Source organism: Dermacentor andersoni, chromosome 10 (assembly GCF_023375885.2).
Source record: "Dermacentor andersoni chromosome 10, qqDerAnde1_hic_scaffold, whole genome shotgun sequence".
Taxonomy (NCBI): domain Eukaryota; kingdom Metazoa; phylum Arthropoda; class Arachnida; order Ixodida; family Ixodidae; genus Dermacentor; species Dermacentor andersoni.
In genome coordinates, this window is record NC_092823.1 from 25,104,675 (window position 1) to 25,119,549 (window position 14,875).

Genomic DNA, 14,875 nt, shown 5'->3' on the forward strand with positions numbered 1-14,875 from the left:
TGCATTTCCACGTGTGGAAGCAGACAGCACTTGGTGTAATTCAAGTGACGACAGTACGTCGCAAAAATCTTGACATTCACGCTTCATTGAGCTGCCTACTGGCCTGCATGACTTCCATTAAATAGCTGGATAATTGAAATATACAGCTAAACATATTGCCGAAGTTGGGTACTTGTTTTGCATAAAAGTTCAGGCACACTGAAAATCTCTCAGACGAATCAGGTGGGTCATAGCAGACGCGACTTGCAGATGTGACGCGTGAGGACAACCATAGGGCCGCCCACAAAATTTCGAGGCACGAATGAATATGAAACATGTAAGCTTCCATAATGTTTTTACTGCCAATTAGCGCACCGCCACCTCACAAATACACCCTATATATTCAGAATAGCGTAGATTGACGATATAATGACAACTCACAGTCTGCACTATCGGGTGATAGCCAGGTTTCTGTTTCTAAAACTGTATCTGCTGAAGATGATTCAACATAACAACACAGCTGATCTGGCTTATGATACAGACAACGGAAGTCTGACAGAAGAATTTACATAGAAGCGTCCTGGCTTTCGTGTTTTCGTCACTGAATTTTAGAGGGTGCATGGTGCTTCGCAAGGGCCACTACCCTTCTCGTGGTACGCTCGAGGGTGTAAATTTTGTTGTCTAGGACAATCATTTGAAATACAAGCTTCACTTTGTAGTCAGGCGTTCACTCAGTGCAAGCAATGTCTCTTAGCTTCTGCCTTATAAGTTACATCCTGTGCGAAAAGTCCTCTTCAATCTAAACACGTGGTGATTTAGTTCTTGCTGTTTAGGTGCATTTATCAGTGCATTTTTTACTTTTGTCATTGAAGTGGAGGAACTTCACAATGATCGGCCGAGGGTAACCTGGCATTTGGATCCCTATTCTATGCGCACGCTCAATTTTTTAACTCCGTTACATCTACCGTGTCCTTCCATGACTCTGAAAATTGCTCATGGATTCATTTTAAAGTAAGGTTATTTCGACGCATTCTGTTATTGAGGTCTTAAACTACTAAGCTTCACTATATGCAGTGTAATAAGCACAATTATTTATTAAGCATCCACCGTACCCGTAAAAGAGACCCAGTTGCCTAGGAAAAATATATTCAGCATTATAGCTCAGCTGTACGAAATATTTTACATGAATTTGTTTTTTTTCTTCAAATTAATTTGCTTCCTACTTTGCGGTCGAGGCTGATTCAACACTTGGACTGCAGTCACGCATAGATCACGGCTACATTGCAATACCTCTGTAATGGGTAGTATAAGGCGTAAAGGGGGGGGGGGGGGGGGCTAATATAGTGAACATTGACCACTCCATTGGCAGTGGGCATTTCAGCAGCATTCCGGACAAACAAAGATAAACATTGGACCACTCTAAAGAGTGCGATGTCGCGCTATCTCTTTGTTAAATGTCATCTGACTGTAGCAAGCCCACATACTGATTCCATCGCTTATGCAAGTAACCGGAAGGAGTGTGTTTCTAATTGACGGCTTGTGGCATACCATACAGGTAGTATGAGGACTTCTTTCACAATCAATGCTCCTTGATTGCCCCTTTTCGGGGTTGCCATTATTACATTCAACCTTCGTATTAGTGCACGGTCAAACTTAGGCTTACTATGCAGCTTAAAGCTTCGAGCATAATCGCCATTCGATGGTGTTATGAAACAGTCTCATACAAACTCAATAGCTTGTTCTGAAACAGGAGCTCTGGCCTTAGACAAAACAAGCCACTCCTTTTCGTCCTTGAATGAAAGTGTGCGGAGATCATTATTCTTGTACGTTGGCATAAGATCCACTACAAAAATCAACCAATTAATTGTCAATGCAGCCACCTACATATGACAAGTCGCATTAGGTCACCGACTGCGGAGCGGTTTTTTGACTTTCCCTCAGGTCGTCAATTTCCTTTCCAGACATGTAAATGGCTAGTTGTTCAGCACTGATGTCGGACATCTTGGCTATATTCAAGCTACGTGACTTAGATTGCTCAATTTGATCAAGGACAGCGGTCAATTCGTTTCCGCGGCATATGAGTCCAACTCTGCCAAATATTCCCTCTTCAGCAGATAAGAAACACTTTTCTGCAGTGCGATGGCTGGTGCTTTTTCAGTAAATTGTACTGTATTAAGCAAAGTGCATAAGACTTCATCTGCATCTCCTCCGCATTCCAACTCGCGCCTTTCATCCGCCTCTGCGTACCGCGTTCGCTTTGTTCTTTCGCTGTGCTCCTCTTCTCGGTTACGAGGGGCGACGGCGACGCCCGTGCTATGTCAGGGAGTCAGATATTTATCTACGATATGATTACTGTGCAGACACTTTACTTTAAGGAAGGCTTTTCTGGGCAACGATAAAACAATATAAAGAGGGAGGTAGAAAGGAAATTGTTGTTGACGACAAGCGTCGTGTTCAGAGTACCCTGTAATACTGGGATGTTTTATCAAACGCGCTTAGGGACGCGTCACAAGACAGAAGCGCTGATCAAGGCAGATAGCGTGTAGGGGAACACCAACTTCGGTTACTTTGCTTTAACGCATGAGGCGCAGTTAAGAAAATCGACAAACTGGAACACATTTTGCTCCAACATGACGGACAAATATGTGTCATAACAAAGTCTTCGTTGCATGACGCCATTATCAAGGCGAGATCGTAACGCCTGGTTATCAGCTTTACTCAAAGAGTTTCCTACAATAACTACAAGAGGGAACTATGGCGCTGTAGTCGTTGAGCCACCATAGGAATAATGGGTAACACATGAATTTGTCTGGTCGTCCTGCTTGTTAATTCCGACGTCCTTGTGGCTTTGTTTATTATACCTTATCTCATGACTGTCTATACGTTTCTAAGTGCAGAAGACTTCAAACGCGTTGAGTCGCTGCTAATTGCAGTGGTTCGGCCTGTAATAGTAGTCATATCGAAAGACACCAAGCGTCCCAATGCGCTGGCTTGTCCGCGGGAAACTCACAAGAGCGTTTTATGCCACTTTTCAGTGCATACGTTCGTGCCGTGATGGTCTGAGTAGCGGTCTTCTGTGGTAGAGGTCCACTGTCCAAATCAAATCCTACGGTCGGACAATTTTAGAGCGCAGCTCTTTGGCGTCCGTTCCTGGGTTTCGCGTCGTCGTCGGCGTTGTCGTCGGCCTCGTAACCAGCTCCGCCCCCCTTTCATCCCCCCAGCGCTAGCAGCGACCGACTGATACCGCTGGATGCCGCTGACGCCGCTAGAGAGTCAAGATAACGTGACTGCATAGAACACCGTCGCCGCCATGCAGAAAGAGGAGGAAAGGGTCCCCCCCCCTGTTCTTGTGTGGCGGATAGGGTGCTCTTCAGTTGCCGACGCGCCGGTTATTTCACGTAGGCCCCGGCACGTCGACGAATACGTGACCACCTTCTCACGGCTACACCTGGTTCTTAGCGCTGCGGAAGCGAGGGTATCATATTGTTTGTGTCGGCATCGGCGGCGTTGTCCCTGAAACCAACTCCGCAGCTGGGGTTGACTCACTATCGGCGTCAGCGGCATCAGTCAGTCGCTGCTATCTCTTCCCTCCTCCCTTTATCGTGTTATCCGCTTGCTGCGCGCGCTTCTGCCCCCATCGTTTGCCGCTGGGTGTACACGCCGCCCCCCTCCTCCCTCTTTTTGCGAGTCTCCGGTTGTCAAAGCGCCGGCTCGAACTTAATTCCTTTCTTCGCTCCTCCTCCAATGCAACCCCTGTGCGGTGGCAATCAGAGAGCCAGATCGGTGGCGGCGGATCTGTATATGTGCACCGCCCGAGCCGAAATTGCCGCTGCCGTTCGCCCTGTGCGGTGGCAATCAGAGAGCCAGATCGGTGGCGGCGGATCTGTATATGTGCACCGCCCGAGCCGAAATTGCCGCTGCCGTTCGCCACTGCGAAATTATCTGCCAGTTCTTTCTAAGCCATGAGCGAGACGACCGATGGAAGTCCTCCGTCTGCTGCTGCTGCTGCTGCTGCTAAACGAGCTGCCAGAGCAGACGCCCAGCGCCGTCGCCGTCAGAATCCAGAGGTGCGTGCCGCCGAAGCAGAAGCTTACCGTCGCCGCCGTCGAGATGATCCAGGAGTACGCGTCGCCGAAGCAGAGGCTAAGCGCCGCCGCCGAGAAGACCCTGCCGTTCGCGCCGCCGAAGCGGAGGCTCATCGCCGCCGTCGAGAGCAACCAGCAGTAAGCGAGGTTGAAGCAGAAGCACAAAGCTTCCTTCATGACTGTCAAGAACTGTTAGTGGAGTCTTTGTTAAAGGAATACGTGGGAAAAATAAAAAAAAAATTCTGTGATAGCGCATACATGTGTTGCTCGATTTGTTTGCCTCAATCTATCGAAAAGGTGAAACAGCTTATTTGCTGCGCTCAAATTTCGCATTAGGAAGTAACGTAATCGTCGGTAATTTTTTAACTTAAATATTTATTACACGGTATTTTGGCAAAAAGCGACGAGTTTACAATGTCAAGAAGCCTTGAGAAGCCAGAAGGATGAAGTTTAGGCAAATCCATGTACTACCCTTCATTGACATGTTGGCTGAACTACAGTGCTTCTGGCTGCCGTAGACGCTAGCGCCAAAGTTCACTCTAGTAATTATGGTATGAAACTCTATGGCTTTACCGTTGTGACCACGAATCTCCTTACGGTGGTGTCGCCGTCGTTACAGAGCATGGCTATGAACTCTCAGTTACTGAGCGATTTCTTTCGCATATGTGTTTTCTTTAGAAACTTTCAGTTTTTGGTGCTTCATTTTTTTTTCTGTGTGTGGTCTATCGAAGACCTGAGGCTGATGACTACTATCTTTTTTGTACGATCACCTTCTGCGGCTCAGTAAGTACTTAATATTACTAGCTGGCTTCAAAGTTGCAGCAATTGACTAGAATGCGAATAATTATGGATCCTCTAATTCACATGGCAGAGTTGTAGGCATGTTGTTTTCACTTAGCCCTGGCCAAATGTCAAGGAATCCACCCATGGGACTTCAATACTACTTGTTCTAGTTGTAACGGAATTGTTTGCTGGACCGTCGGTTCCAATTGAACCTTATATTTCAGACCTCAAACTAATCTCTTTTGTGTGGGATGGACACGGATCGTAAGCTAATAGAGAAAAGTCAACTACAGTAGTGACATTATTAGTCCACTAGTCCACCAGAATGTGTTGCGATAGATTATTTGCACATGCATATTTCCACAATTGAGAGCCACGTTGAGAGCTTCCAGCGCCTCTTTCGCAACTGCGGAGTTTTTTACTAAAACAAGGTTCGACTTAACAAAGTGCATGTTCGCAACATCACATACCACCACACCGCACCGCACTACGCCATACTGTGCACCAGTACATATGGACGCTGCCCGGCTAGGAGAAGAAAAATTGGAGGACGCTTGAGCTTCGCCTTCAAGAGTGGAACGCGACAGCATTCCCGTCGACCCGCCAAGGGGTGTAATACAATGCGCTACGGCGCAGCGATCACTTACGAGGCGCTCCGCATCGGACTTTGCACCCACCAATCACGCGGTGAGCGTCGAGCAACGCAACGTTCGGCGCGGCAACGAAACGTGCGCCTGAGCAAGCGGAACGAACCAAGGAACTCGGTGTCTAGGAGGGGGAAACGATGTACGCCAGCCAAACGTCGTGATCGGCACGGGCAGAGAGATAGACAGATAGTGATGTAAAGAAAGGAAGGACGCTTGATTCTGCAACCCGTGGGCGAGCACGGCGAAGCGTCGTCAGGGGAGAGGGAGTCCGGGCCGCGACGCGCCTCGCACCGGTCCCCCCACAGCCCCAATGCGTGCGTGGTGCGCCACCTGTCGGGGCAGCGCCGTACATTGAGAGGAGGGGGTCTTCTGTGTTTGCCGCAAGATGGCTCTGCGTGTGCGGAAAGCACAGAAGAAATTTAGCGGAAACGCACTTCGCTACTCCTGTAACTGCGACTTCTGTAAGTTACATGTTCATAATTACCGATATACACCGCAGCATAACTTTCTACGGCTCGTTTCTAAGGCAACACCGCATTCACCAGAGGCGCCTTTGTAGCACTTTGAAGCATCGAACTCGTGGCTGAGTGGTAGCGTCTCCGTCTCACACTCCAAAGGCCCTGGTTCGATTCCCAACCAGCCCATCTTGTAAGTTGTTTTTTATTCATGAAGTACCTGGCGGGGTTTATCGCTCACGGCCAACGCCGCCGACGACACCGGCTTTTCTGCAACACGAGCTCCTTAACGCAGTCGCGTTAAAACCGGCTGAAGGTGGCACAACCGGCAGCGAAAGACGCCAGGGATACAGAGCGCACTGCCTAGCTGGAAAATGAAATGGACCTCACGGAGGCACCGCGCAGCGTGGCGCCATCTCTCGAGGAGACGCATAACGCGCGCACAGGCCACCTTGTCTCAGCGCCAAAAATAGAGAGAGAGAGAGAACCTCTTTATTACAAAAATAGAATTTCGCCGGCCCGTATACAACCGCTGGCATGCTACAAAGATGACAGTGAAGTGTACGGTGCCCTTTGTGTGCCTTTTTATCGTTGCTACTGGAAATGACAAATAACAATTCAGCGTACCAAACTTTACTGCTTCAGTGATATTGTGAACAAGCATTAGAGAGAAGGCGGAAGCAATATTTTTTATTGTTTTCGCAGAGACTAACGCATATAATGCGGTACTGTACAGAGGGTTAGAGGCAAGCATGGAGGGAGAAAAATTGAGGAGGGGCTAAGTGACGCCTGGAATTGGCGTTGCTCCGCCATCGTATAGGGTCAGTTCTCCTCTGTTGCTTACACTTCTCGCGAAACCACGCCGCACTGCGCGCAACCGGGCTGCTCGGACGCGCGCGCTCCGCAGCCGTACTAAACAAAAGGATGCAATGGCGATGTCTCATTGCATTACCGTTGCCGAAATCATGTTGAAGGAAGTTCATCATGAACTTTGCAAATTGGGCCGTGAGGTTGAATCGGCTGCTTTTACCGGCTTTTAGGAAAAGAAACATGCTTTTTAAGGCCAGCCAACTGAACTGTTCTCATCAACCGCAGGTACCGGCCGCTGCCCAGTTTTTGCGTGTCATTAAAAAAAAAAAAGTCACCGTTATCGCTGCCTTCTACTTGCTTTTCTCTACTTGGGCTCCCTGGGGCTCTCAGACGGACTTGCGAGCTATACGTGTGGCAATACGAAAAAAATATACGCATTCTCACTGCACTGCAAGAATGCACTGGAGACACGCACGACATACCGACCCATTTGCGACCCGTTCATAGTTTACGAGCTCAAACACGTATTCTCGCTGTGGCTTTAGGAATCGTTGTGCTTTATTGAACAAATTTCGGGTGGCCGCGCATCACCACGACAGCACGCCGGCGAAGAGGCAAAATGCCATTTCTGACTCCGCGTTTAGATGCATTGACTGCGGCCTGAGGTGTCTTCTTCCAACGGTAAGTGAAGCTTCACGGAACCAAAGTTTTGCAGTGGCCGGTGCAGGGTGCAGAACAGTATACGCGCGTAAAACGGGTCTATGTGCCACCATGCAACAGCTGCTTGGTGTGTTCGCAGAACGTTCTCCGTAGGCTCCTCACTCTTGCAGGGCATCCGCTAATCTTGACTTCCCTGCTCTTCTCGCGTTCACAGATAAGATACGCCTGCAGTAGGGAAGATTCGTCCCCGAAGTCGAAACAGCTGCTTCTTTCCCGTGTTCCCGGATGAAGCGTCCACTTGCCAGCGCACGGTGCCGAGGGCATCGAAATGCACACATTCTGCTCAACGCTCTGACAGCACGTGTATCGTGTTACACCTGTGCAGGTGTGCGTGAACCTCGAACTCACTCTGCTTAAAATACTTCATGCTGTCACTAGTACTGCGAGAAACAAGCAACAGTTAAGCAACGTGTGTATTAATTTGCGCAAAAGCAAGTTACTGAACACTATATAATCAAATGCACCATGTGCGGTAAAAAGCAGGAATCACTAACCTGCAAGGCGTTCATTGTATAGATACTGAAACGCATCGGTTTCGGTTTGCGCTTGCATGTTAGAATGATTCCGCCGAAGGGGGCAAAATTTCTCGCGCATAATCCTTCGTCCGTTCCTATTGCCGTGGCGCGGTACATTGCCTACAGTGTTGCATGCGCGCTCATTTCACGTGCTTTATTCCCTTCTGTCCCACGTGGCCACAACAACATCCGGGAGAGCATGGTCCCGATGACACAGCGCAACAAAACACGGAGACGAACGCAAACCTACCCACACGGCGCCTTTGCCACGGTACGAAACCTACGGAGCCACACGTGCGGGCGCACAGAACCATAACAAAGCCGCCATTGTGTCCCGAAAGCGTGGCCGCTACAGCAAAAGAAACAAAAAAACAGCAAAAAAGAGACGAACCAAATACGTCATTTTCTTCACACTTTTCTCCTAGCGCGCTGAGAGGGTAGGGCCTCTTCTCAGTTTTCCTTCCTCCATGGAGGCCAGAGACCACATATTATAAAGTTTTGACTGGTTGCCCGGATGGTCTTGTTTTGTTCTTGATACTCAAGATCACTTGAAGGTCGCCGACAACGAGGGCTACAAGCATTTCCTGCTTAATAAGATTTTACCCACTAGAGGGAGCACACAGAAAAGCATTTAGGTTTATTGGCAGCAAGTACAGGAGACATGATTCGCTGACGCACCTGAATAAACTAAATGGCATAGCAGCGTTACTAAAACGCAAAAAAAAAAAAAATCAATTGCCTACCGTTTGTACATCAATTTTATTTTCTAGTCAAATCTCACTGAATTTACAGAGTGTGTAAAACAAAACCCGACATATTCATTGGCACCCACTTTCGCTCAATGTATAGCATTCCTACAACAGTGAATGATTGGAACTCCGTGCCAGTAAGTCTTTATGAGTCCTAAAAATTTGCTCACCAGCTCGATAACATTATGTTGTTATTGTGTACACTACGCTCCAACAGAATGTGATCGTAATTTGGGTTACTTATTGTACTTATTAATGCTGCTTTATATTTTGTAGTATAATTGCCTCTGTTAATTTGTATCTTAAGGTGTGTATGATATGTATTGTGTACAATCGTGTTTTACCCATTTCTGCTGCGAGGTTTAGTCATTCTCATGTACTGTTGATTGTGATGTTTTAATTATTTGGTTGCGTTCATTCTAGGGTCAAAGAAGGCCTGCAGTATTTATGAATGAATAAAACTTAAAAAGAACTCGCCATCCTGGCCCTGCAAACGTTAATGTTCAGCGAAGCTGTTGAAAACCACCAGTGCAATAGCTGAGGGTTGTGTGCAATGCTTTATGGCTCTAGAGTGATGGTTGTAGTGTTATTTTAAAGTAATGGTAGGAATGGGAGTAATCCTAATTCGGAAGGCACGTCCCCACCCATAGCGGTGCCGCAACAACATTGAAATAAGTTTCTAGGCTGCTCATTTTATACACGAAGGGCTAGGGACGTCCCAGCTCACGTCGCAAGCTAGCGTCGTTGCGGCAGCTTGCGCAGCAGTAATCTTGATCAGGAAACGTATACGGGGAGCTTCACGTGCTTCGCGTTGCTATCATAAGCGCCTTGTCATGAATTATGTGGTTCGGATGCTTGTTCTGAGCCTGTTCTTTATTCAAACATATGTTGTTCTTTGTGTCGTATGAGTGATTCCAAAGAATGTATGCACCGTTCGCTGCACTTTGCAGAGCGCTTGTAGCATCTGCCTTACGGGGGCATGAGCCATTACATTTGTGCTTGTTTACGGGGGTATGAGCCATTGATAGCGATAGTCTTCTGTCGACGGCCGCGAAAGAATCCCGGGATCCTAGCCATATACAGGTTCACTGTAACAAAAAAATTACCGACGATTACGTTACTTCCTAATGCGAAATTTGAGCGCAGCAAATAAGCTGTTTCACCTTTTCGATAGATTGAGGCAAAGAAATCGAGCAACACATGTATGCGCTATCACAGAATTTTTTTGTTGCATTTGTTGCACCCTTACTGTTTGCGAGCCTTTGTTTGCGTTTGGCCTCGGCCTCGGCCGCGCGAACGGTAGAGTCTTCTCTGCGACGGCGATGAGCTTCTGCTTCAGCCTCGCTTACTGCTGGTTGCTCTCTACGGCGGCGATGAGCCTCCGCTTCGGCGGTGCGAACGGCAGGGTCTTCTCGGCGGCGGCGATGAGCTTCTGCTTCAGCCTCGCTTACTGCTGGTTGCTCTCGACGGCGGCGATGAGCCTCCGCTTCGGCGGCGCGAACTGCAGGGTCTTCTCGGCGGCGGCGATGAGCTTCTGCTTCAGCCTCGCTTACTGCTGGTTGCTCTCGACGGCGGCGATGAGCCTCCGCTTCGGCGGCGCGAACGGCAGGGTCTTCTCGGCGGCGGCGCTTAGCCTCTGCTTCGGCGACGCGTACTCCTGGATCATCTCGACGGCGGCGACGGTAAGCTTCTGCTTCGGCGGCACGCACCTCTGGATTCTGACGGCGACGGCGCTGGGCCTCTGCTCTGGCAGCTCGTTTAGCAGCAGCAGCAGCAGCAGCAGACGGAGGACTTCCATCGGTCGTCTCGCTCATGGCTCAGAAAGAACTGGCAGATAATTTCGCAGTGGCGAACGGCAGCGGCAATTTCGGCTCGGGCGGTGCACATATACAGATCCGCCGCCACCGATCTGGCTCTCTGATTGCCACCGCACAGGGCGAACGGCAGCGGCAATTTCGGCTCGGGCGGTGCACATATACAGATCCGCCGCCACCGATCTGGCTCTCTGATTGCCACCGCACAGGGGTTGCATTGGAGGAGGAGCGAAGAAAGGAATTAAGTTTGAGCCGGCGCTTTGACAACCGGAGACTCGCAGGAAGAGGGGGGAGGGGGGCGGCGTGTACACCCAGCGGCAAACGATGGGGGCAGAAGCGCGCGCAGCAAGCGGACAACACGATAAAGGGAGGAGGGAAGAGATAGCAGCGACTGACTGATGCCGCTGACGCCGATAGTGAGTCAACCCCAGCTGCGGAGTTGGTTTCAGGGACAACGCCGCCGATGCCGACACAAACAATATGATACCCTCGCTTCCGCAGCGCTAAGAACCAGGTCTAGCCGTGGGAAGGTGGTCACGTATTCGTCGACGTGCCGGGGCCTACGTGAAATAACCGGCGCGTCGGCAACTGAAGAGCACCCTATCCGCCACACAAGAACAGGGGGGGAGGGACCCTTTCCTCCTCTTTCTGCATGGCGGCGACGGTGTTCTATGCAGTCACGTTATCTTGACTCTCTAGCGGCGTCAGCGGCATCCAGCGGTATCAGTCGGTCGCTGCTAGCGCTGGGGGGATGAAAGGGGGGCGGAGCTGGTTACGAGGCCGACGACAACGCCGACGACGACGCGAAACCCAGGAACGGACGCCAAAGAGCTGCGCTCTAAAATACATCGATGCCGTGGACTGCTGACATTATAAGCCTTGCGCTTTCTCGTATCGTTATTTTTTACGTAAGTAAGTTGCCGTGACGAGGACAATATCTCTCTTCTTCCAGGGTTCCAGAATTACCGAACAACCAGCAATGGCCACCGTACACGCAGAGTTCTCCCATCATGATGGTGATGGACCACGATACCTTCAACCAAACGCAGGATTTCCGTGCAGCTCACTGCGAGCGATGGAAGCCACTGTTCTAAAAGAAATTAAAAAAGTGGTTTACCTATCTATGTCTATTATTATTGATCAAACCTACATTCTATGACGATAGTGGTTAAGTTGGCAAATTTGCTAGTCTTTTACCCCTCTGGAAGAAGTAAAATTCGCCTATCGATAAATAATTGGTGCACCATTAGAAGGGTTCAGTATCAGAGCTAATGGCAACGACAACGCATATAGTCTCCTTACAAGTATTGCAACAGTTCAGTATGAATTTTCATTCCCTTGAATTTTTTTTGGAGCATACACTAGATTGAATTTGCTGCAGGACGCAATGGAATACTGTTGCGGAAGAAAACTAGAAATCTCAAAAGTGCGATTGTCACGCACCGGGTTGCACAAATGAAATATACATGGTTTTCTCTTAAAGGAGTCTTCACAACCGAACTAAAGCTTGGGCCTTTGTCCGGCAATCGAATTCGCGATGAACGCGCTCACTGCCTGATCACTTTGACCTCTGAGCTAACCAGTAGGCAAACAGATCGCAAATCGAGGACCAATTAAACGACAATTCGAAGCGCTGGCACAACAATTATATCCGATCAATTCTTCGGACATCCGCAAGGCGGGTGAATTTTCTTGGAAGGAAATAGCTTTCCTCCATCCGCTTCGAGTTGTTGAATAATTCTACACTGCTTTGGCACAGTGTTAGCCTCCTAGTTAGCAGATTGTCGGGAAGGTTCGGTCTGTAATTGTTTCATTAAATGGTATTTGACCTCTCTAGATTTCGTCCCTGACGATTGCGAAGTTTGATGTCGGTGGCGCTTCAGAATTGTCAAATATTCCGTGCAAACAAAGGTATTCGAAGAAGGCGCCTCTGGGACCGGACATGGGGGAAAGAGGAGGAGTGTCCATGTACCAGTGTGATAGTGTAGAGCACGTTGTAATAAAATCAGATGTTCTTAGACATGCTACTCTCCCATAAACAAAAAGGTGGTGAGATCGCGTACGGGGATCACCTTGAACCAGTGGCGGTCGGTGGAACTTAATCCGAGATGTCCCCCCCGCCCAAAAAAAAAAGACAGCTGAGTTTGGTAGCCATCAACAGGGACAGTAAGTGTGCACATAAAATAACCTGGGAATAAATAACAGGGATGGCATTCGTCTATTCATGAAACGGTGGTGTCAAAGAATAGTACAGTGTGTTGAAGACTTCTCTAATCGCTGAGGAAGCAACGAGAAAGGTAGGTTGTGTTAACAAATGCATCACTTAGCACTTTGGATTAAGAACGGATGGAAAATGTACCAGAAAAACGTACCAGGCTAAATTTTATAGACGAACAGATAGCAAGCACAGCAGATAGCATTCGGAAGACAACAGAAAGTAAAAACGGAATAGTTCCGGCCTGCATGCAAGATGATCACTGATGTTATGAGCAATTACGAAGAAGATGCACCGCTATATATATAAAAGGAAATATAGCTGCGCCATTCGACGGCCTTGTCGAGCAACCTGGGAGAAGGGAAGAAATTGAACTGATGCTAAAATTAAATTTGTCTTAACCTCAAATAGGATAGGACGGTCGAGGAAATTCATAACTCCACAGCAATGGCACTGGAGAGAACGCCGATTTCAAATAATGAGAGAGCGAGAAAGAAACGTTTACTATTCCAAATAGTGTCACTAGCAAGGCCCGGTGTCACCTTGAGGTGGGAAGCCTCCTTAGTCCAGGAACCATGTGAGTTTGACTGCCCTCTTGACCCTGGCGACTAGTTGTCGCTGGTCTTTCAGGTCCCCGAAGGCGTGCTTGGCCTCCCACGTTTCCAATAGGTTGTCTTCGTTTGCTTGTTGTGCTGGTTTCGGATCCGTTTGCGGTTGCATTTCACTGCCTTCCTGCCAAAGGCATTCCAGGAGCAAGTGTGCCAGGGTGTCCGAATGTTGCAGCGTGGGCAGAGGTAGCCGTGGAGTGGCGGGTAGACTCGGTGTTTTATCGTTTCGTGAGTGTACGTGTTACTTCGTAGGTGACTGAGGATCGTGCTTTCTTTTCTGCCGAGTTTAGCGTGCGGTGGAGGGTACACTCCACGCTCAGGCCTGTAGTGTTCTAATACGGCCGAATAGTTGATGGTTGCGGCATCCCCCTCTTCTGTCGCGGTTCGGAGAGCTCATGGGCCGAATGGAGCCAGCCTCGCAGGCAGAAGGGTGGGCCGCTTCGTTCGCCTCTAGTCTCTCGTGTCTCGGTTACGCAGGTGTTAGACAGCGCAGTGCTTTGTCGTCTTAGCATGTTGAGTGCATCGCCGAGATGCGGGCCCTCGAGAAGTTTCTACAGGTGGCCTGAGAGTCGGTAAATATTACCGGTACGTCTGTGCATGTAGTGGTGGTGAGAGTGATTGCCGTTTCTACAACCGTTTCCGGGTTGCGTGCTTTAATGGTTACCGATGCTAACTCACAGCCTCGGGAGACCACGACGCTGAGAGCGTATTTGGCCTAGTCTGTGTAGCGGGCTTCCGGGTCTTGCTTCCACCTTCGTTTGATGGATCCGGCTCTTGCCTGTCTTCTACTCTTGTGCTATATAGGATGCATGTTCTGCGGGACACGTGCGATATACAAATGGACTCTCGAACGTGCCGTGGGATTCCCTCTTTCCAGTCCATGTCTGCGATGTACGCCTCGCAGTAGTTCCCGTGTCAGAGTACTCATCTCTCGGTGGACGTGAGCTCGAGACGTTCCAGTAGGCTGTTGTTCTGCGCTTTATGTTGTGGAAGCTCATCGTAAGGAGACGTGTCGTGGAGGCCATGGGGGGGGGAGACGGAGCAGTCACAAGGCGACTTTGATTGGCTTCCTTATCATGATGTTCAGCTCTTCTACTACAGCGTTTTTAGAGCTAGGTACGGCGTGCCATATGTAATGCGGCTGGTGAGCACTGCTTGTGTTATTCTTCGCATGTATTCCTTCTCGAGCTCTTTCATTGGCTTCAGATCCTTTTTTACGAGGTGTGTGAGTTGCGAAACGGTGCCAGCTGGTAGGCTGACAGCTCTGGATCCGTCCTTGTGAATGTGGAGTCCAAGTATTCGTATAGTGTCGACTTTCGAGATTGTTGTCCCTTTGACGATGACGCTGGTGTCGTGCTCTTCGTCGCTGAGTGGCTGGCCTCACGGTCTTGCTTTCAGGACGAAGTACTCAGACTTCTCGAGGGTGCAGCGGAGGCGGCAGTTCCAGAAATAGCTTTCGGTGGTGTCTACTTCTTCATGTAAGCTATTTTCTTGC

At 49.1% G+C, this 14,875-nt stretch overlaps 1 protein-coding gene across 5 annotated transcripts in view; it reads left to right on the forward strand.

Moving 5' to 3' along the window:
* The window catches only part of LOC126519156 (acetylcholinesterase-like), a 105,103-nt gene extending 93,426 nt beyond the window's left edge, over positions 1–11,677 (forward strand). For all 5 annotated transcript variants that reach the window (XM_055065145.1, XM_072285129.1, XM_055065144.2 and 2 more), the window contains one exon: positions 11,510–11,677. In XM_055065145.1, coding sequence (XP_054921120.1) covers positions 11,510–11,651 — 142 coding nt within the window. In that variant the 3' untranslated portion in view covers positions 11,652–11,677. The remainder of the gene's footprint in view (positions 1–11,509) is intronic.
* The last annotated feature ends 3,198 nt before the right edge of the window (positions 11,678–14,875 follow it).